At 48.7% G+C, this 24,065-nt stretch overlaps 1 protein-coding gene across 2 annotated transcripts; it reads left to right on the forward strand.

The window, feature by feature from the left end:
- The first annotated feature begins 3,549 nt into the window (after positions 1-3,549).
- On the forward strand, positions 3,550-16,576 carry LOC119657734. Of its 2 annotated transcripts, none has more exons than XM_038064777.1 (4): positions 3,550-3,933; positions 4,302-4,614; positions 15,059-16,012; positions 16,081-16,576. In XM_038064777.1, exons 1-4 carry the CDS (start codon positions 3,787-3,789, stop codon positions 16,401-16,403), a joined length of 1,737 nt encoding a protein of 578 aa, XP_037920705.1. In that variant the 5' UTR covers positions 3,550-3,786; the 3' UTR covers positions 16,404-16,576. The 2 variants fall into 2 exon arrangements, with proteins under 2 accessions (XP_037920705.1, XP_037920706.1); XM_038064778.1 differs by having other exon boundaries at positions 3,769-3,905.
- Positions 16,577-24,065: the final 7,489 nt, after the last annotated feature.

The raw sequence follows: 24,065 nt of genomic DNA on the forward strand, positions 1-24,065 counted from the left end.
AAATGCTGATCTAGTGCTGATTAGCGAGCAATACTGAAACAAGGACCCGTCCTCATGGTATCTCGACTTATCGGGCACCGCTGCCATCTGGGTTCGGGACGACGTTCGACTTCGTATTCTTGCTGAAGGCCGGGGGGACGGATTTGTCTGGATCCGGTGTTTAGGGATAACGTTTTTTAACGTTTACCTGACGCCGAATGAGTCGATTCCGGACTTTCAGCGCCGGCTTGATGCTCTGGTGGACGCCGTTTCGAGCACGGAGGGACGAATCCTGGTTGGCGGTGATTTTAATGCCAGGGCTCTTGAATGGGGCATGCCTCAATCAGACTCCAGAGGGAAACGGATTCTGGAAATGGCGGCGAGAACCGGGCTCGTAATTTTAAACACCGAATCCACGCCAACGTTTCGGCGCCCAGGTTGTGAAGGAAACATTCCCGACATCACTTTTGCGTCGGAATCTCTGGCATCATCGGTGGACGGGTGGCGAATCCTAGAAGACTTCCCGGCAAGTGATCATCAGTACATTGCGTTCGAAGTGTTTGACGCTAACTGCCGGCGAGCACCAACACGACGTTCCCCTGCGTGTGGAATGTCACGACGGTGGACATCGGAAGGTTCGTCGAAGCTCTTGGAGCAGGTTGGGCCGCGCTGGGGGGCACTCCGGGGGGTGGTGGTATCGCAGCTGACACCATCGTAAATTCAGTGATGAATCTGATAACGATGGCGTATGAGGCTTCCATGCCCCGGAGAGGCCCCAGACGCGACAAGCCTTCTATGTACTGGTGGACGGCGGAAATTGCCGACCTACGGAAGGAGTGTCATAAGCTCCGCCGTTTGGCACAACGTTTGTACGCCAACGAGGAGGCATGTGCCATAAAGGCACAATATAGATCAGCAAAAAGGAGACTCCGCAGCGCTATAAATAAAAGCAAAGCTCGCGGCTATCAAAATCTTATTAATGAGGTGAATCATGACCCGTGGGGACTTGGCTATAAGCTCGGGGCTCTGCGGAAGCCCTGCATACTGAGCACCGACCAGATGGACCGTATTGTGCGGGCATTGTTCCCCAGACACCCTGTACGGGTTGATGTAAACAGCGCGGAAAGCGTCGTGGATTGCCCCCTTTTCACAATGGGAGAACTCGAAGAAGCGGTTCTCACTATGAAAAACAGGAAGACGACAGGTCCTGATGGCATCCCCGCGGAAGTTTACAAACTGGTGTTCCGCCAACGGCCAGAATTGCTGCTCGAAGCGTTCAACGCGTCCTTGAAGGAGGGCATTTTTCCTTGTCGCTGGAAAGTGGCCAAACTCGCGTTGATCAGTAAGGATAAAGGAGACCCGGAGCTCCCGTCTGCATACCGACCGCTGTGTATGCTTGACACGGCCGGAAAAGTGCTCGAGAAGCTCATCAGGGGTAGACTCGCTGAAGCGATCCGTGCTGCCGGGGACTTATCCGCAAGGCAGTTCGAGTTTAGAACAGGGAAATCTACAGTGGATGCTGTTATGGAGGTCGTAGATGCGTTTAATCGAGCCGGGGCACACAGCCGCCGATCTCGACGGATAGTGCTTCTCATAACGCTTGATGTCAGAAATTCCTCCAATTCCGTAAGATGGACAGATATGCTTGGCACACTAGAGAACTCCTTTCACGTGCCAAACTATCTCTTGCGGATATTGAGGGATTATCTGAAAGACCGCTCCCTGTTCTATGAGACGCTAGAGGGCCAGAGGAGGATGGAAATCACGTCGGGAGTAGCACAAGGATCCATCCTAGGGCCGGGCCTCTGGAACGCTTCCTACGATAGTCGGCTGAGACTCGATATGCCTGAAGAGTCGCGCCTGGTCGGTTATGCAAACGACGTTGCGGCACTTATTGCCGGACGCAATGTTGAACAAGCACAAAGCAGACTTGGCATATTGATGCCACGGGTAAGCGGATGGATGACTGCTCACGGTTTCAACCTTGCGCTGGAAAAAACCGAAGTAGTCATCCAGACCAGAAGGAGAATCCCGACCTTGCGTCCCATATCGATCGGCGAGTTGACTATAGAGTCAAAACCAGCGATTAAATACCTTGGTTTAATGCTCGACTCGAAGATGAGCTTCTTCGAGCAAATGAAAGCAGCCGCGGACAGGGCTGCAGCAGGAGTCGCGGCCTTGAGTCGGCTAATGGCGAATGTCGGCGGCCCTATATCAACTAGGAGACGTCTCTTCATGGGAGCAACGCAGTCCGTCCTTCTCTACGGTGCGGAGGTATGGGCTGATGCCCTTGACAAGGAGGTGCATCGTAAACGCCTCGCTCAAGTGCAGAGGCGGAGAGCTTTGCGAGTGGCATCTGCTTATCGGACCGCCTCCGAACCGGCTGTGATGGTGATTGCGGAAGTGACCCCCGTTACCCTCCTTGCCAAGGAGCGCAAAGTTATCTATCGCCGTAAGGACGAAAACTTATGAGAAGTGGTTGCCCGTGAAGAACGACAACGCACCCTTAGCGAGTGGCAACTTTCTTGGCAAAATGAGCCAAGGGGCAAGTGGACTGCGCGGCTCATCGACAAATTAGACCCATGGTTGAACAGAACGCACGGTGAGGTTAATTACTTCCTTACCCAACTTTTAAGTTGGCATGGAGGTTTTCAGTCTTACCTGCACAGGATTGGGAAGGCGCGATCTCCTGATTGTGTGTTCTGCAATGGAGTGGCGGACGACGCTGAACACACTTTTTTCTCTTACGAGAGGTGGGACGGCCTCCGCCAGCAGCTTTATGCAGACGCAGGGAGCTCTCTCCAGATAACATTGTCAGAGAGATGCTGAAGAGCGCTGGCAGCTAGAATCGTATTGCCCATTATGTTCGGGCTCTTCTTATTACGAAGAAGATTGAACTCGACCGGCGGAGGGATCGGACGGTAAGGGGTTCCCTGAACTAACAACTCCCTTCCTCCCCTTCCCTCCCGTTGGTGAAAGGAATTCCCTGACTTGAAGGCTCCCAAAGCCGGGAGAGCGGGAGGGCTAGCCCGAAGTAATGTGTCAAACGGTTCCAGGCTAGTTCTCTGATGACAGGGAGGTGTTTAGTTGGTAGTCCGCCAGCGTGCTGTTGCGGGAGTCCAACACTCTGTGTGTACACGCATTCACCTACCCTACTCCCAAAAAAAAAAAAAAAATTACCTTAGAAAAAATCCACCCTCGCTAGCCCGGCCATCACAGTAAAGGTCTCAAATGAAGCCAGAAAAGCCTAGGACCATTGAGGGCTGCCTCATTCTTCGAGGGCGGGGAGAGAAGGGCTAAGAAATAATGATTACATTACCTGGGTCTCGATCCGAGGAACTTATTTGGAGAAATAGAGAAAACAATTCCAAAGTTCGGCTTACGCTTAGTATGCTAACTTGCTATCCTAACACGCATTACGTAAGCAACTCTTCTTCCATCCACATTCATCCAGGGTATATCATAAGTGACTCAATTTCAATTATAAAACTTTCACATCAACAAACGACGACGTTACGACAATCTAAACGTTCACCAGAGTATCTACGCTGCTTGCGACTGATAACCGATGATAAGATAAAACTTTATTTTTTAAGATTGTCCGTCACTTCTTGTAAGACTGAACTGTTGCAGTTTTTGTTCGCTACAAGATTTTTTTCCACTATCAGTGAAATTAGTAACCAAATTTTTCTCACATCTCAAAATCGGATAAAATCCGGGAAAATCGTAATTCATCTCGATGAACGTACAAGGTCGGCTGAAATTCGTGCAATTGCAATCTTTTATACGTAAAAGTAAGGAAATGTGATGGATCGAGTGCCGGTTACGATACGTGAAGTGCCCGCAGCAGCCGCCATTGCGGCAAGATTGCCGCGTGGACCAGCAAGGATCGAGCAACGGATCGTTAAGGAGCATCTCGATCAGAAGTACCTTCTTTGTGGATTTGCAATTCATGTGATTTTCAAAGAGAAAGCAAATAAGTTCAGTTGGGTTGAAAAACGTCACGGATTCGCTGTATTGGTTTTAGTAAACAGAATGTGCTCTAGCTGAGATCATGGAGTCTCCTTCAGATAATCTGCGGATTAGTTCGTCTAGCTCTCTCAGAGATCATGGCTGGCAGACCCTCCGTAGGGTACCAGAGATTAACCACTGTTCGGAGAGTAACCGACTACTCTGCAAACTAAAAAATAAAGCGTTAAAGGACATGATGGGTTTGCTTCTCATTTGCACCCAATGACTCCGATGACTGATTTTCAACCCACCTATCCGGAAGATACCCAGTGAACCCTATTCCTAACTTCATCTTTTTCACGTGTTTTCAGGCATGCATTGTGGCACCTGTGTACCTGTACGGAATACTTGTCGACAGACAATCAGGTCATACCATCAGGATATGGCCAGCGATCCTTTACCAGGCATCCTACCAAGTCTGTCAATCATTCCTTCATCACACAAACGACCAGGGAGGTGGAAAAGTACAAGTGAGCGAAATGAATAATCGGAGAATAATTCTAGTCGCGGCGCTTATCACCTGCTTGGCAATCACCTTATCAGGTTTTCTATTCTCACCGTCTTGGGTCAAGACGACAACTACGACAGAGCTTTTAGCTGTTATCATTTATGGATTATTTGGAGGTGATTTGAAATCGTTTACAAATTTTATTCTGATTTCAGAATTTAGGGTAGATCGATCGGATATAAACGTGTGATAAGTCGAGGGGAAACGGGCCATTGTACACTTGTAGGGGCAAAAGTGTCTCAAGCAACTATCGGTCGAATATAAACGGTCTAAACAAATCTTTATCTTTTTTCCTTCATTGCGGTATACTGGCAACTATGTGAGTGTGTAACACCTAATAAGATCATGTCTAGATAGCAGCCCTCCCTGCAATGTGCGTGTTTGATTCACAATGTGTAATGGTAGGGCTGCGCTACTTAAAAGTCGGATGACATTCCATGAGTGCGGATAGTATGCGTATGAAAGATGCTACAGAAGCAGCAGGAAAGGGTTGTGCCGTGGCTTGTTGAGATTTACCGAAGCTGCATCACTTTAGGATACGTACCGCAGTCCTGGAGACGCGCACGGGTGGTTTTCATACCGAAAGCGGGCATGCGCGGTCATGAGTCCGCGAAGGGCTTTCGGCCAATCAGCCTGACCTCTTTCGTGCTGAAGACCCTAGAACGCGTCCTGGACATTCACTTAAGGACGATTATGGAGAGAACGCCTTTCTCCAAGTCCCAGCATGCCTACCTCAAAGGAAAATCCACAGAAAGCGCCCTCCACGAGGTAATTGGCACGGTTGAGCGGTCGCTGCAGTACAAGCAGTATACCCTTGCTGCCTTCTTGGATATAGAAGGAGCTTTCAACAACGTCAGTACCAACGCCATCAAGGAAGCCTTGACCGGTATTGGATTGGAGGGGTATCTCACGCATTGGATTATATCCATGCTGAGTACCAGAGTAATCCAGTCCGATCTGGGAAGCAACCACTAGACCAGAGCTGTGAACAGAGGCACGCCCCAGGGTGGTGCCATCTCACCGGTGCTCTGGTTAATAGTAATGGACAAAATTTTACGTACATTGGACAGCAGCGGGGTGAAGGTGGTGGCGTATGCCGACGACTTGGTGATACTAGTATCAGGGGTGTTTCTGTCCATTATGAGCGACATCATGGAAGGAGCGTTGCGAAAGGTGTGCCTGTGGGCCGCAAGATGCGGACTCAGCATAAACCCAACCAAAACACAATTGATGCTATTCACCACCAAGACAAGGATACCTGAATTCCATCTACCACGGCTGAATGAACAAAGATTAGTTCTTTCCTCTAATGTAAAGTATCTGGGCGTAATCCTGGATCCTAAGCTAAATTATAGGTTGAACATAGAACTGAGGGTTAAGAAGGCCTGTATAGGCTTCTATGCCTGTAAGAGAACCTTTGCAACGAAATGGGGTCTCCGGCCGAGGATGGTTCTCTGGATGTACACCGCTGTAGTGCGTCCGATCCTGACGTACGGCTCTATTGTATGGTGGCAGGCTTTGAAGAAGAAATACAATTGGATGAAGCTTAATAGGATTCAAAGAACCACGTGTGCAGGTGCCGGCAGTCCTGCCCGGCAGATGCTCTCAATGTACTCCTGCATCTCCTCCCCCTAGACCTCCACATCAAATATGTTGCAGCGTGCAGTGCCGTCAGACTACGTGAGTCCGGATGCTGGGCAGCGAAGTCCTACGGCCACAGCAACATCCTAGATGAAATACCTCGAGAAATCTGGGCATCCCCCACGGACTATGTCACACGCAAGCTGAACTTCACGAGAAACTTTGCTGTGGACCCTTCCAACCAGGGCAAAGTGGAAGACCGGCGTGTTGCAAGACTATGACACGGTATTTTTTACGGACGGATCAAAGATGGCCTATGGAGTCGGCGCGGGGATTTTCTCGAATACACACGGTGTATCCAAGTCGTATGGTCTCCCAGGTTTCACCAGTGTATTCCAGGCGGAAGTACTGGCGATATTGGAAGTCTATCGATGGCTGGAGCGTGATTCGAGCCCCAAGCGTAACATAGCCATTTTAACAGACAGCCAAGCGGTTATCAAGGCCTTGTACTCAACGACGACATCTTCCCGGTTGGTGGGGCAGTGCAGAGACACGCTCAACCATCTGGGCGGCACGCTCAAGATCACTCTCCTCTGGGTTCCCGGGCATAGGAACATAGAGGGGAATGAGCGGGCTGACGGATTGGCCAGGTAAGGCTCTGCTCTTGGCAGTCCCTCGGGGAATACAGTCGGTGTTCCGCTGGCGACTGTCGAGGGCCGAGTCTATTCGCACTACCTAGCAGCCGCGGACCTGAGATGGCGAAGGCTTACAAGCTGTGCCAAATCAAGGAGAATTTGGCCCGCTTACAACATAGCCCGATCACGAGAGCTCCTGTGCCAGACGCGTGCAAATGCATTCAAGATTACGGCGGTCTGCACGGGGCACTGGCCCATAGGGGACCATGCCGCTAGGCTCGGCTTACCCTACAACTCGCATTGCCGAAGCTGCGGAGAAGGAAGGGAAACCCTCATGCACTTTCTCTGCGATTGCCCGGCCCTGGCTCGGGTTAGGCTGCGGAAGATCCGAGCCAGCTGGACGCTGCTTCCCTGTTCATATAACAACAGTCACGGTCTTAGAAGTTTGTGGCAATAAAACGGCGCACCAAAGCGCTAATTGGGCTCCTCGGAGCGGCCACTGGTACCTACCTACCTACCCTATGGCGGACTAACATCATGGATACACATATAGAATCGAGGACGCGCATCATCATCATTATCATCAACAGCGCAACAACCGGTAACCGGTCTAAGCCTGCCTTAATAAGGAACTCCAGGCACCCTGTTTAGCGCCAAGGTCCACCAATTCGATATCCCTAGAAGCTGTCTGACGTCCTGACCCACACTATCGCTCCATCCCAAGCGCTCATAGATTTCGTCGCTATGTAGGCTACGGAATTGTCTATCCTCATGTAGGGATGGTTGGTTTCTTTTCGGTGCTGACGTTGCCACCATATACAATATTATGTCTTGCCGTCATTGATGTGCAGGCCAAGATCTCGTGCCGCCTGCTTGATTGGGATGAAGACAGTTTGTACGTCTCGGGTGGTCCTTCCCATGATGTCGATATCGTCAGCGTAGGCCAGCAGTAAGGTGGACTTCAAGAGGATGGTGCCTCTCGCATTTACATCTGCATCGCGAATCACTTTCTCCAGGGCCAGGTTAAAGAGGGCGCATGATAAGGTGTCCCCTTGCCTTAGACCGTTGTGGATGTCGAATGGTCTCGAGAGTTATCCTGCTGCTTTTATCTGGTCAGGGTCAGCCTAATCAGTTTTATCAATTTCGTTGGGGTACCGAATTCCCGCTTTGTCTCGACAGGATGAGCATCGAGGTGTTTAAGGCTTCATCCTGCTGACTTGTTGGTAAAACTTCCGCGCCTGGTGCAGTTGCTCCCTGTACTTTTCTAGTTCACAGATTTGTTGGTTGTCCCAGGCTTCCTTTTTCCGTCTGTGAAGTCGCTTCTCCGCTCGATGGAATTCATGATAAGTCTCTGCGCGTGTCCGCGTCCTTTGAGAATGCAACATTACTCGGTATGCGACATTCTTTCGTTCCGCTGCTAGCTTAAATTTATCGTCGACCCAGCCGTTTTGACTTTTCTTCCAACTAGGGCCAAGTATGTTTGTCGCCGAATCAATGATAACGTTCTTCAAGTGGTTGTGAAGATCATTTGTTGATGCTTCCTCTCCAGGACATCTGTTAGCTGCGGTTATTGAGGCATTCATTTCCCCTTTATAGGTGCTACGGAGAGCTGTGTTGTGAATGGCTTCAGTGTTCACTCTCACCCTGATTGGCAGAGGGGATTGTAAGTAGTGTTGTTATTCGAGCCTTGCCATGATCCGAGTCTATATTGGCCCTCCTATATGTTCTTACATTCATCAAAACTGAGAGAAAACAGCGTTCGATCAGCACGTGGTCAATTTGGTTGTAAGTGGTCCCGTCTGGAAAGGTTCACGTATGTTTTGGACCGCTTTCCGCGCAAACCAGGTACTGGAGGACCAGTTGGTACAATTTGTCTCATTTTTAGGCGCAGGAGGCTCGCCTTCATCCAGCGATCTCCATGTGAAAGTGAAGATAGAGTTTGGTAATAGAGCTGTTGGTGTTGGTTCCGCAGGCATTTCCCAGGTTTTATGCTCCATCGTGGGTACCAATCCACGCCCTAGGACCTATACTACCCTTTGACCGCCAGGACGCGCATGATGAATTTTTACCTACGAAAACCTCCCATATTTTTCCATATTCTACCGCTGGACCACCGTTGTGGTATTGTTTCGCAGGGCTGTTCAGGGAATCATCCCCAAATTACACATAAAATGTTTGTAGGCGGAGCATGTGCGGAGAGCATTTAGCCGATATGCAGCTTGAAACTGTCTGCGATTTTCTACAATTTTTATCGCAGATGCCCACAATGATGCTGCGTATAAAGGCACATAGCAATAAAAGTAATCGTCGGCTGTGTTTCAGGTCGCCTATATTTGGAAGCATCTTTGCCAAGTGGGGCTCAAAACTAATCTTTGAGTCGAAAGTTACTCCCAGGTATTTTAGCGATGACTGAGAGCGAACGATATGTGAGCCAATGCGGATCTGAAGGGTTTTTCCTTCTCATCGCTTCTTAAAAAGTACCAGCTCTGTTTTCTGTTCGGCAAGCCTCAGTCCGAGGTCTTCAAGCCAAGACTTGATCGTACAGATAGCCTCACTCGCATGATTTTCTACTACGTCAGGGTGATGTTATGGCTACCCCAACATTATCTGCGAATCCCGCGACTACAGCCTGATTAAATATTGGGAGCCGTAGAACGCTACATACATTATATTCCGGCGGATTAAATGCGTTTCTGATGTCGAGCGTCACCAGTGCGTAGTATTTTCCTTCGTCTAAGGCTTTCCTGGCTAGTTCAAAAACCTTTTGCTCTCTATGGTTCTGAGTGTTGACCGACTATAAAAGACAATGAACGGCGTGTTGCGGTAATGGAGACGAAGATGTTGCGTTGCACTAATGGCGTGACACGTTTTGATCACATCCGAAAAGAGGATATCGTGTATCACCGTAGATGGCCAATGTCCATACAAAACCGCCATAAGACCAAGCTCATGCCTCAAAAGTTCCGACGTATCTTTTTTTTTTTTTTGGTTGGTACTCGCAGCTGAAAATATTAGGAAGACACGTCCGTCCCAGTTCCACCGTATAAACGCCGAAACTACAGCGGCCTCTCCAGCCCTAGCCCCGCAGGACCACCATTTAGATATTACTTCACGGGGTCAGTTTACCCTTAGGCACTCGTCCTACTCCTCCTTTCGGCTTTCTTCCTTCTTTGCTCCTTCAGCAATTCCTCCCGTATTTGCACGATTGCGGAGCAAACTATAAGCCAGTTCTCCTTGGACCTCAGCATCTCCTCAACTGAGTTCACCGGGCTCACGCTCCTGCACAACACTAGGTTCAGGATCCTCCTCTCCATTGCGAATCTTGGGCAGTGAAACATCACATGCTCTGGATCCTCTGGTATGCCACCGCATCTTGGACAATTCGGAGAATCATCCAATTCAAAGCGGTGCAGTTACTGCCTGTAGCAACCACCGTGTCCCCTGAAGAACTGCGGTAATATGGTAGTTGGTCTCCCCATGTTTCCGCTCAAGCCACACCCTAATATTGGGAATGAACTTGTGCGCGGACCCTTCATAGACTCGTCCCATCTTCGTTGCCAGAGATCATGCAACTCTGACCTTGCTGCATTTCTACGCTCTGTGTGCCTCACCATACATCTTGCATGGTACAGCACTCTTATATCTTTCGCCAGAATATCGGTAGGATTTATGGCTGCCACCGATGTGGTTCTAAAAGCACTGCAAAACCCTCAAAGCCATCAGCCGGTAACCCATCTCTGAGAGTTTGCATGCGCTCCTGCCAAAACAGGTAACGAGTAGGATAAAACGCCCCACTCCGACGAAAAGCAATCTCTGACAATGTTTCGGCCCACCAATATTCGGCAACATTTTGCAAGTGCACAGCTGCCTTTTGGCATGCATATTCTAGGTGTTCCCTAAAGCTCAATTCGGTGTAAATTATCGCCCCCAGGTATATCCACCGACTTCCACGTTCACGGTGTTATTTTTCCTGTGCTTGGTTATTAAGACCGCTTCCGTTTTCGCGTCCGCCAAAGTCAGCCTGGCTCTTTCTAGTCAGGACTTTCTTACTGTTTCCATCGCGTAGACCTCCACATCTTCTGGGTGTTTTGCTGCAACAGCCACAGCTAGCTCATCAACAAAGCCGATAATCGTAGTCCCCTCTGGGACGGGAAGAGCAAGCACCCTATTATACATGATATTCCACAACAGGGGACCAAGTACCGATCCTTGTAGTACCCCGACTGTGACAATGTACTCTTTGGGGCCCTCATCAGTCCCATATAAAGGAGTCCCTCCTTAGAGGTTGTTTTCCATCAAATTCACTAAATAACCGGAGAACCTATGCCAGCCAACGCTACTTTAAATCTGTTCCAGTTGGCCTAGTTTAATGCGTTTTGACATCCAGCGCCAGCACGGCACAGCAGCCGCCAGAAATCAGCGCGCCTTTTGCGAAATTGACTACCAGGCTAACTGCGTCCACCATAGAGTGGGCACGCAGGAAACCAAACTGGCGCACCAACAAACCATTGCTGGCTTCGACGATGGGTGAAAATCATTTGTAAATGACCCTCTCCATCATCTTTCGCATTGCATCCAGCTGGCAGATAGGACGATACAATGCTGAGTTTCCAGGTGGCTTGCCAGGTTTCAGAAGCAACACTAACTTTTGCTTTTTTCACTGGACAGGGAATAATCCTTGTTTTAGGCACGCCTCGAAGGTGTGGCGAAAAGGTCGGGCCAAGTCCTCACTGCTAGTTTGAAAGCTCGTTTGGGGGTGCCATCCAAACCTGAAGCCTTGTTGTCACCCATCCTACCACATATTTCCCGCAGATCCTCCACAGTTACTGCAGGTATCATGCCCTCATTTTGTTGGACACTCGTTTACCTTCCCCTATTTTCGTGGTGAGAGAACAGAATGGTAACAATCTGTTTCAGAAGGCGTGGACAGGTCATCTGGGGCGATCTCCGCAGCCTTTTCATTACCACCCTGAAGACCTCACCCCAAGGGTTTATCTCGGCGTAGTCACACAGCTTTTTGAAGCAGTTATTTTTCCTCCTGCGAATGGCTTCTTTTAGGTGGCCACTCTGTTGCTTCTGTGTCTCTCCTCGACGGTCGCCGCCGAGCTTTCCCCTGAGCCTCTAACAAAGCCTCCTTGCCCAGAAACATGCGACTCGCAAACTTGCGACTTCATTGTTGCACTAGTAGTTGGGTTGCCTACTGGAGAGCAATCGCCTTCTGGGCATAGTAGCGTGGCATGCTTCCCATCGAGTGATTTAGGTGGCTTTTTCTCTACCAGTACAATTCAGAGATATGTCATACCAACCGGCATTCTGCGAGAACGTGTTTTCGAGCTCGATCCGTCCTTAATTTCCATGCAGATTACCTGGTGGTCGCTATGAATATAGTCCTCACTGACACGCCAAGCGACTCTAGTGACTAACGTGGCACTCACGAATGTCAGGTTGACTATAGACCACAGCCTCTTCCCAGGAAAGTGTAGGTAGCCCCAACATTCACCAGTACCACGTCAAGTTCCGCAAATACTTGGAGGAGAAAACGTCCCCTCATATTTATTGTCCGGCTCCCCATTCAAGAGCCTAAGCATTAAAATCGCTTGCTATTATGGTCAGCCAATGTCTTCTTGCATCCAAAACCAAGCAAATGTAGTGCTGGGTGGAGCATAGCTGCTCTAGATGTGGATGCCTTTCACCTTCGCTTTGATGAAGACCTCCTGGCGGTGCTCCATAGTGCTGCTAACTAATTATGGCCACATCGATGTTTTCTTGCGGATGGTTTGTCAGAGTATTCTGCGCCTCCTCGCGATGGTTGAGGTTGATTTGTTTTTACCTCATCTGCGGCTTGTGTTAAGGGCACTCCTGTATTCCGGGCATCCGCTACTGCCTGCAATGTGCCGATGGTCCACCCTTTCGTTCCCTTTGCACAGTAGGCAATTTGGGTCTGCTCCACAGTCCTTCTAATGTGGCCCTCCGCTCCGCATCTCCGGCATAGCTTCGACCTGTCACCGGCACTGAAACATGCTTTCGCGATGTGGCCGAAGCCAAGCTATCTAAAGCAACGCATCAGCGATACCTGCTCTCTAAAGCGACACATAACTCAACGTCCACTGGTCGACTGATGATGGCGGTTTGTGTCCCACCGTAGGCTTTTCGTAGCGTCTTTGCCGCTGACTCTTGAAGTTCAAGGAGGTGATACTCTTTTTCCAAAGCTTCACGAACCTCCTTCTTAGTGGCGACCTCATCTATATCCTTGCCGACTATAGATATCTTCAGTCTGTTAGCCCTGATTTCGGCTTCCTGCCCCAAGAACTTTTCATTTTGACTCAAGAATTTATCCACCATTATACCCTTGGACTTCTTGAGCTCCGGCATAAGATGTACTTTCTGCGACCGTCTAATGCGACTAACATTATCTCCCAAATTGATAAGTTCGGGGTCTCTTGAAAATTTCAGCGCATGACCTTTGCCAAGCTTGGAGGTGATGATAACCTCCGGTCGTATCCTCCTCCCATCTCTCTTTTTCCGAGCGAAGAGTCACTTTTCTCCAGGCTCCCACATCCTCTTTAGGGGGTTCACACCCTCTCCTCGGAATCATGGCTAGATGAGATTCACCAGCAGCTTGAGCAGTCCTCCTTACTTGCTCCACTTTTTTGGAAGTTGAGCCCTTTCGAATGCTGTTAACCCCGCTGCGCCACAAAAGGATGCTCCTGATGGGAGATTTGGCAAATCCACACTCTTCAGTGTTGATAATTTTCACTTTGGCTTCAACTGTCATTCTCCCGATTCGTGACTTTATTCAACCAAGATGTCTACTAACAACAAACCAGCTATGGGTAGAGCCGCGTCATCGAAGATCGTTCGGAAGTTACTAATCGCCCTCAGGGCCATATTCCTTATCACCGTAACTGGCCTTTTCTAATTCTTTTGGGCGTCAGTGCTGCAGCCCATACAAAACCGGCATAGAGCAAGGCCAAGCTAATGACTCGAAAAGTCCGAAGTACCTAGGTTCACTGATAATGAAAAGCATTCTCCTATGGTGCCTGTTACTCTGCGTGTTACACATGCACCTTCAATTTTAATCTATTATAGAGCAATACTCCCAGGTATTTGACTGTCTCCCTGATTTTTGTGGTCTGGTTTCTAGTCCAGCAGTTTCACCTCAATTTTGGATATTCTGGGTCACTTCATTTACTGCTGCCTGCAATATCGTCGACGAAACAAATCACTCCCTCCGGTAAGGGCAGGCGTTGGACTCCATCATCCCAGGCCCCTAGCCGTAGATCGCTGGCAGTGCGGTTCGGTGTCACTAGAGTCACCTGTGTCGCGGTTGAGGCAGCACGTTTCAGCTCTTCTTGGCAACCCCCCCCCCCCCTACGTTTTGTTATAGAGACCCCAAATAACTCACTACATATTCTATATGGCTTGTCCAGGATAAACTCGGACAGCTCACATTTTCCCCCAAGCTGTATGAAGGATAGTTCCTCCGGATTAGGACTTTGTTCTTTATGAGTTCTGGTTGGATCGCTCCTTTTAAAAAAGCCTCCACCTTTGGCATTTATTGACATTTCCTCTCTACCCCTTGCTACTTTTGCAATTGGCTGAGATCGTAAAGTTGACGAGGTTCTCCAGAATGAGTTCTTCTCATGCTCCTAAAGTTCCTTCTGCTACCGCCCTATTTTGCAAATGCTTTGGTAGATGATATCGTTCTACGTTGAGAGGGGAGGTAGAAGACCATATATGCTAAGAGGGGTATATGGCAAAATTGTTTGCACCGAATATAGCCATGGCGGTATCAGATGAAAGATCTCAGCTAACATTTTCCGATTCAAGTTTTAGTTTTAGTCCCAAAATGAGAGAGTGGGAGAGTTAGAAAATGGTCACTTAAACTAGGGGAGCATTCTGAGAAACTATCGTTTCCATCACGTGGTGGAAATCTTATTATTTATTGGCAGAACTATATACTTGTATAGTTGCAATCGACTCCTTGGTAGGGTATAGTGTGTCAACCGTACCCATCGCTTCCCAGTTTACGCTTCAGTTCCCCAGGACTTCCCTCAAGACAAACGCACTCCCCCTCTACTGTTTTGTGCCAAGTGCTTTTGGGGCAACCCACTCATCGGCCATCTTGGGAGAGCGAGTACCACTGCATAATATAGCCAGCAATGGAATTGTCGCCCCTCCTTAATGTGTGACCTATCCACTGACAATTCCGCCTTCCTTGCGCACGAGTGACAAGTCTGTCTGTTTTGTGTAAATTATATCCACATATGCATATCTAGTTTCATATTTCAAAATTTCAGTGAAGTAAATAAATTTATTAACCCCTCAACTTCCTAACTTCCAGGCATCGGATCCAGCATCATTTTTGATCGAACTCACTTAATACTCGAAGCAGTCCGACCCAAGGAGGATAAATATGTTCGAAAGACTGTTCACCTCTGCGGAGAGGCCTTCTGCCATCTTTTTCTCTCATTCGTTATTAGTAGTCTACGAACACTCTACGCCCCCTCACTGGCAACCTTCATCAGCGGAATCGCTCTACTGAACTTGATCCCGCTTGCCCTCCTCATATCCGGACGAATCAAAAAACCTGCACTACCCGCAGGGCGTACCCTTAAAATTAAAGAAGAGTCAAGGTACGAGAGCCTTCCAGGATTTTTCAAAATACCATCTAAATCCGCGGAGGGCTTGGACGGGATCGAACTTCAACAAAAAAGTTGGCGAAGTCCGCATGAGGTCCATTGCAACTATATGGCCATAACTCCAGAAGAGGCACACGTGGCGTATATAAACTCAAATGGGGTTGAAATCATGGAGATCATTCATGAAGAGGACGAAACTACGTCAAATATGAGATCAAGTTCTGCAACCATCAACACGGCTCGGAGTGCCAGCGTCTGTATTGAGACACCTCCTGTTCTACATCCTCCGCCACAGACGACGAATCTTGAAAAAGTCCAGCAGTTCTACCGCCACTTTGCAGATCAGTTGTTGGACCTGGTTATCATCAAACTGGTGAATCCATTGCAGCGCGCCGTAGTTGTTCCAGCCTTCTATCCGGCCATGTTCCTTCAATCCGCTGATGTCTTCTCATATGTGATGTGTATGACGATGCTACCAAGCGTGGCCATCGACCAGCACCATATCAAGCTTGCCGAAATCCCTTTCCTATACTCCCTACTGGCTTTCCCGTGGATTTGCTTCGCGTTAATGATCCCCCGATTCGGGACCACCTTGAATCGACAGAAGAACAAGTGGCACATGATAGCTTGCTTGGCGAAAGGGATTGCATTTCTTTGTGAGTATGACATTTGGGCCCGACTTCCAAGGTTCACTATTCGCTTCAATTATTCATTTTCATTGCAGCCATGAGCGTATCGTCCTCGAAATTACTCTTAAGTGTTGCGACCGTATTTCTGGGATTCGGACAAGCGGTGACCATGTTCCTGCAGGACTCCATCATACAAGCTGGTATCAACCCTACAAAGTGGCTTAATGTTAAGTACACGATGTATACAGCCACAGGACTCCTTATTATCCTGTGGGGGTTCTTGGGGCAACTGATTGTGATAAAGTACGGATTCCAAGCGAACATAGGATTCGTTGCGTTGATTTACTGGTCCAGTGTGACTGCCTGGTATGTCTTGATTGGATTCAAATTAACGGAGAGCTGTATAACCTTTGAGTAAGCTGGTTGTCGCAGCAAGAGCTTTGGAGTGCTTCGTATCGGATCTAAAGGCAGATTGTATGTGGTGCTAAGTTCGAATAAATTAGTGTCTAAGCTTTTATAGTTTGTAAGTGAATCCGTTGTCCGATTCGTTTATTAGAGAAGAAATAAAGAGTGTCTGACTTTGTAAGGCTACCTAGATAGTTCTTCCTTCATATCCCTGGAGTTAGAGGTAATGATGCAGTCCAGTTAGGGTCTATCTTGAAAGTTTCAGACACCCCGACTTTGTACCAAGGACATCCACTTCATTACTCCCAAAAAGTTCTGGGCGTTTTAGACTTCATGATCAATGGAGCGCAGGAAGAGTTGACCTCATCATCTTTTGCCAGGCACATTGAAATTATAGATTTAGGGGGTTTAGGGTAGGACCTTCCTCATCCATTGCATCGGGGACAACCTTAAAATGAGTATGTGAAAACTGAGGAACGCAACGCTCAGGCCAGTTATTGAAGACAATATCAGGAGTGGAGGCTGTCAGTTCCCGGTAACGTACTTCGGTTCTCCGCACTTTGCTAGAAGCTTCCACTTCTTCTTCACTGTTCAGCAAAATATAGCTTTCGGATCACGCACTCAGTGACCATCCTGCAATAGAAGTTTCCATTGCCTGCTGATAATGTGTTAGGGACAAGTCAATCTGGCGGGGGGATGAGGCGAATTAACGGCCCGGAGATCATCCTCCCTGCACTGGAGAAGGTGCAAACAGGACCCCAAGCCAAGGTGGACCAGCAGTATTCGAACTCTGAATATCGTGGGGACCTTCAATTTTAAATGAGACCCTTACCGTGGTGTGCGAGCTAGCCAGGGAGGACATTCTACCCGGGCAACTTCTGAGATCAAGACATTGGCGCAACAAAAGAAAAATACAGAAAACGGCTCCCTCAAAACAATGTCGGTCACCGGAAACCGGCTAAGAAGCGGAGATTCACTGGAGTCGTGCCCAAGAACCAGTATAACCAGTATTAGAAGGCATTTTCTTAACAAGATGGCGAAGAATAAGGGAGACGAACAGAAGGCGGGGCCCACCGCATTCAAATTCAATCGATCTCAGGACGAGGTCGAACAACCACACAAGCCGAACAGAATGTGGAAGGACTTGGACGGGAAACAACCTCTGCAAGGAGGTAAACGACGAGCTATGAACTACGAAACCCTTCGGCCACTTGACCAGGAGCCACTTACCAGACTGGACGACAAGGGAGAACACACAGGATTCATTCCCTGCTTTGATCCCTATCAGGTGGCTCCAGGGTTCCACATTATAGCAGAGGAGGACGAATTATCCGAGGACTTTATCGGTTCATGCGTCGCTAAGATCAGCGGCATCTAGAAGTACGGAAAGTTCAAAGTCACCCCCTACGACGAAGCCTCCAAAAGACTGATCCCTCGCATCTGGTTGCCGAAAATCCGCATAGATAAGGAAAGGCTCGTCCAATCCCTGCGGCTTCAAAACCACAGGATTCCCATAGACAACAATTTACTTATCAAGGAGGAGGAACCCCAGGTTTACAGAAGGCGTTTTCAGCTACTTATAATTGAAGAGGGTCTCGAAGTACTGGTAAAGACAGACTACAAAGTGCGGCTCGAACTCAAGAATGCAAAAATGAAAGTGTCCCGCTCCTTGAAAACGGACGACGACCCGGATCCAGTCAACGCCGCTAACAAGCTGTTGGAGGAGATGAAAATCCACAGTGCGACGGATATTAACGAACCTCCTACCCATGTGCAGATAAATCTACACCACTCGATGTGCGCCTCTGATCTGCTGGTCTTTCTCTTTAGGGAAGATATCGATGTCGCACTAATACAAGAGCGCTGAATCGGAGGCAACCTAATCATCAAAATCGAATCTACTCAAATCTAAAATGTACAGCAATGTCGTCCGTACTGTCGCTCTCTATGGTTCTGAGTGTTGGTCGACTAGAAAAGGTAATGAACGGCGTCTTGCAGTAATGGAGACAGAGATGTTGCGTTGGATTAATGACATGACACATTTTGATCACATCCGGATATATGAGGATATCCGTGATTGATATGGGGTTGCACTAACCATGGAAAAGCTGCAAGAGAGGTGTCTTCGATGGTATGGCCACTCTCGCGCTAATGAGAATTTACTTCCCAAGATTAGTCTAAACATCGAGGTCGATGGTAAGCGACCAAAAAGGCGGCCGAAACGAGAGAAGAATCCTCCGAAGAATTTTTGGCCTCCTACTTGAGGACGACGAAATCTATGAGCGATACACCACGACCGTCTGGATGTGGATAAAATCTGGCTCAACAGGTCGCTGGGGTTAGGTTATCTAATCCCTATGGATGAGGACGATCCAGCTCGGAAAGTCTGTAAGGCCAATATCAATGGTAGAAAAGAAGAAGGATCTAGACTGCGGAGTCGAAAAACACCTCCCCCAATCCAGGGTGTCATGCGAACCGTGCCCATTGGATAGTTTGCAGTCTGGGGTAACTGACTGTATTCGAACGGAGCCTCACTGATACCTGGTCGCCTCACTGAGTAAGTTAGACCTTACCGTGCTACGGGAGGCTATTCCATCCCCATAAAGCGGACCCCGTCTAACTGGTTAATTAGGCGGAGGCACATCTCCAAAATACTGCCAGCCAGGTGATTACACCCTAGAAGGGAGACTTTGGGACGTCAAGCGGTGGAACCAAAGTTAACATTGGTATACTGAATGGACAACAACCAACAAACGCCACTGCTCAAAAATCAGGGACCAGCAAAAGCACGTTTAAGATAAATATATCAGACGTCAGGGAGGAGACAGGTCTCAGCGGCGCAGGTGCTAAATGATACCTGCGCTACCTGAAGGAAGGCCTGAAACCAGAAGAAGCTCTTAAGAAAGCTTAGGATAGACCTAAGCCATCTTTACCGGAGACGAGAAAGCGGGGAGCAGCAGAGATTAGCCCGCATGAAGGAAATGCTCCCAAAAAATCCAAACCTGAAGCCCGGCCAGGTCAGTGGAGCAGTGGAGGCAGGACTCAAGAAGCCCGCCATTGGCTATGCTAGTGCATTCAAGGGCATTTGACTGGCCATACTGCCAAAAATGTTTCCGGAGCAAATATTCACTCGTGAAGAGCAGGAAACCATCGAAGACCTTGTCATTAAGCAGATATGCAAGGGGTGGACTTCGAAACTTGTGCTCACCGGAATACACTTTTGGCCAGGTCTTATACTGGTGGACTCCGCGACGGAAGACATTGCAAATTGGATTAGGACCATAGTTCCTAAATTTCCAGGCTGGGAAGTGCCAGAACTGTCAACATGTGCTGGGGATGATATATCAGGAGCACACATGGTGTCAGTTTTTCTCCCAAAAGGTGCGACAATAGAAACGGAAGATCTTATGGGCCTCCTAATCGCTCAGAATGAGGATCTCCATACGCGACTATGGAGAGTCTTCAGAAGCAAGGTGGAGGGAAAACTCCTCACGATCGGAGTAGACGACCGATCCCTAGAGGTAGTCAAACGTCGAAGTTGCCATATCAACTACCGATTTGGCAACATACCCGTGCATGTGCACAGGGGAAAGCCGAGAAAAGACAACTCGGAGGAGACACCGGGTGAAAAGCATACCGAGGTCCCAGAAGAAGTCCCGAAAGCCATAGAAGCGGAGAGGACTGGATCAACCAGGGAAGTAGACCTGCTGCCGAGTGGAGAGCAGAAGCTGGACGACCTAGACTTATGGCTCCTATTGCTCAGGGTGGACAGCGACGCGCTGGAAAGCGACATGTCGGCGAAAGAGGGGATACTCCGACAGTGGAGAAGAGCTCCAAACAATAACGGAGCCAAAGCGACAACATTCTGCCTGACACGCCAACAACGAATAAAAGGGGGAGAATGTGTCTTCACGAAGAGGATGGAGGAAACATGTACATTTTCCCGGCTTACTCAAATCTAAAATTTACCGCAATGTCTTTCGTCCTGTCGCTCTCTATGGTTCTGACTATTGGCCGACTAGAAAAGGTAATGAACGGCGTCTTGAAGTAATGGAGACAAAGAAAGAGACAGCTCGAAAATCAACGAAAGAGGTGAGTCATTCTTTGACACTGACCTTCCATTTTTCTAGCTCGGAGAACTGTGACGGTTGGGAAAAGGTCCCGACAACGGATTTCTTAGGGTGGAGAACTGGAGATTGTCTGACCAGAGATCCTTGTTAGAACATAGTTGGACACTTTTCAGTCTAGATCTTCCCGCAGAAGTCTCCAGCCGTTTCAGAGACCCCAGGAGGATTGACTGAAGGAAGTTTGGTCAAGTTATCAAGAAGAGACTCTCCAGTGACTAAATTGGTAAGTTTGGCACGACAGACGAACTGAGGTCAGAGTTCGGGACTTTGAAAAAGGTATTCGAAACCGCCCTTAAAGCCTCATACTCTGCTAAATACAGCAACACCGTGGTGGAATGAAGATCTGCCTAGTCTCGGGAAATGGACTAGGGAGATCTTTAACATCTGCTACAGCCAAAAATATTGGCAGAAATAGAAGCACTGCTTGAAGAAGTACAAGTCGGCCATCAAAACTGCCAAGAGGCTATTTTGGTTGGACTATTGTCAGAACATTAAAAGGACCAAGGAACTTACGAGGCTGAGTAAGATTTTGTCCAACGAACACAGGAGACTTTCTTTTCTTAAAAAGTCGGAAGGACGGAATCTTCTGACGAAACCCTGGAGCTGGTGGTTCAGATGCGCTTCCCTGCCAGTGAGGAGGACTGTGAATCAGAGCCTTGCTTGGGGGGAATGCAATCCAAGTCGTGCGAGACTATCAAATCAATAATTACCGAGGTGAAAATAGGCTGGACTATAAACAGCTTCTCCAAATATAAGTCTCCAAGCCTAGAAGCGGCAAGAAAGGGTGGTGCCGTGGATTGTAGCCGTCAAGGAAACCTTGACCAATATTGGATTGAAGAGTTATCTTGGCTTTCGCTTTGGATAATATCCATACAAGGAACCACGATAATCCAGAGTGGGATCCCTTTAATCAGAGCTGTGAGCAGAGGTATGCCCCAGGGTGGTGCCATCTCTCCGGTACTCTGGTTAATAGTGATGGATGGAAATTTTGAGACCATTAGACAGGAGCGTGTGAAGGTGGTGGCGTATACCGACGGCTTGGTGATCTTGTTGTCAGGGTCATCATAGGAAAGGTATGCCTGTGGGTCGTAAGATGCGGACTTCGTGGAGAAATGGCGTCTCCAGTCGAAGATGCTTCGTTCGATATACACAGTCGTGGTATGTCTCATCCTAACGTACAGTTTTATTATATGAGCACACAACAACACAACACTGAGCAAGAAGTACAATAGAACGAAGCTTAATAGGATTCAAAGAACCGTGCGGGCAGGTGCTACCGGGGCTCTTCAGTCTTCCCGGGCAGACGCTCTCATTGTACTCCTACACCTCATCCCCCTAAACCTCCACATTAAATACGTAGTAGCGTGTAGTACTGTCAGACTACCTAAATCCGGATGTTAGACGGCGAAGCCCTACGGCCATAGTAACATCCTTGACGAAGTACCTCGGAAACTCTGGCAATTCCAGAGTGGAAGACAAGTGTTGGCAAAACGTAAATGAAGGTTTTTACTTTCTGGCACTGTGCACCAGTGGAACTTCCCACTAAGGTTTCTGAAGCAAATAACCTCAGACTTAAGAGTATTAACGGTGAGAGCCCATCGGTTGAAATACGCAATGACCCTATCGGTTAGGAGTTTGGAAGAAAGAGAGGCTAGTGAGGCCTTGGGCCCGCACGCATATAAGATGGTGTCGTCAGCGAAGAGGATCCCTCCTGATGCGGAAGGATCATTATCATTGGGGAGAAAGGGTGGGTGAGCAGCCGCCCTGCCATTGGCGTAGGGAATAATTTTACGAGAGGGAGGGGAATATCGCGGAGGAAGATGTTAAACAGTTTGGGGCCTAGAATGGATCTCTGAGGGACTCCTGAGTTTACCGGGAAGTCGAAGTCCATCGAAGCGCACGTGGCAAGTTCTGTTGGAGGTGAAGTCTCCAAGGATTCTGAATAAGGGGAGGGCGCAATTGGCCTGAATTAGTTTTCAGAGCAAGCCCTCTTTCCAAACTAAATCAAATGCCTTTACAAGGTCTAAGGCGCAGGTTACGGTGCAATACCTATTTTCCAAGTGATTGATGTGGTCTTGCAGGTACAGAATTGAGTGCTCGGTGAATCTCAGATTTTCGAAGCCGAATTCATTAAATGGAATGATAGGGGACTAGTGCCTGTTAAGGTGATTTTTCGAAGATTTTGCTAATATTGGGAAGAAGAGAGATAGGCCTCATGCCTTTAAGATCTCCCGAGCACCCCTTCTTAGGGATAGGTATTAGAAGGGCTCATTTCCATGATACCGGGAAGTGTCCGTAGTTCGTCCGGGAAGGGAGAATTTGCTGTAGATGTAGAGAGAGGTAGAGGACATGGTGGTTGGAGTGGGCTGCCAAAGAGGAGCAGCTAGTGACACATGCTGAGAGATTGGACGAAATTATGAAGCCATCTAGGAAAGAGGATCCACGAGGAAAGGATGGCACTCCCGCGTTAATGATGTCCACGCTAAGGAATGGACCTGATTGGAGCCAATCGAAGAGCACTTTGCCGTTTTCGTTGTTGACTGAGTCGCCCCAGGATACGTGCCTCGCGTTGAGGTCGCCGCCGAGGATGAAGGCGTCGAAACTGCTCGCGATTTCCCAGAGTTCGTCCAGAATGGGAGTGAGGTGACGACCTGTGCCGCCCGGGAAGTAGAGAGAGCCGATTAGGACTCGGAGGGCGCCACCACCCCTGACAGGAAGTCTGACTACTGCTAACAGGCAGTTTGACGCCAGTGCAGCCGATGGGATACTATTTGCCCTTAGTCCCGCTTTGACTAGTATGGCTGTGCCTCTGCCCGCGTCGTTGCGGAAGGTACTGTAGCCGGGAGCATGTAATTTTACGTTGGGGGCTTCCCCCAGTCTGGTTTCGTTTAGGAGAGCGAGATTAGGATTGGAATCCTCTAAGAGCTTGTGGAGAGCGAAACGTTTGTCATTAGAAATGAGCGAATTAGTGTTGAGTGTTAGCACCTTCATTTTGGTTGTCTAGCAATTTGAAGAGGAATTATAGGTACGCTTCAGGTTTGTCTTCAGGGGGGAGACGGAGATAGTTGTGATAGAATTCGGAAATTGTGCTCCACAGCGAGGAGAAAGACATATTGAATAGAGACCTCGCTTCCATGAAGAAGCCCCTTGGAATGGAAGAATGTGTAGGCGATAAAGGGCTAAGGGTTTCGGGTCTTGCTTGACCCCTGGTCACTGCGGCAAACGACGGGGTCAGTGAGAGAGGGGCGGTCCAGTTGGCATGAGGCAAAGTGTTAGGCTGCGAGACACGAGCAGGGGAGGGTCTGTCAAGGTGGGGGAAGAACGAAGCAGATCGAGAGTGCGGGATGCTTTTTGCTCTTTCTTTGCGCTGGATAGATTCCAGTCTGCGGGGGCACTTAGAGAAGTTGGCAGGGTGACCCAATTGGCCACAATTTGCACATTTTAGTGGTGCCGCCGACTCCTTTTCGGCGTTGTCTTCTACATTGGAACGGGGGCAATCCCTGGAGGCGTGTGGGCCCGCGCACTTCACGCATCTGGGGTCGTATCCG

This window comes from Hermetia illucens, chromosome 5, assembly GCF_905115235.1.
Source record: "Hermetia illucens chromosome 5, iHerIll2.2.curated.20191125, whole genome shotgun sequence".
Taxonomy (NCBI): domain Eukaryota; kingdom Metazoa; phylum Arthropoda; class Insecta; order Diptera; family Stratiomyidae; genus Hermetia; species Hermetia illucens.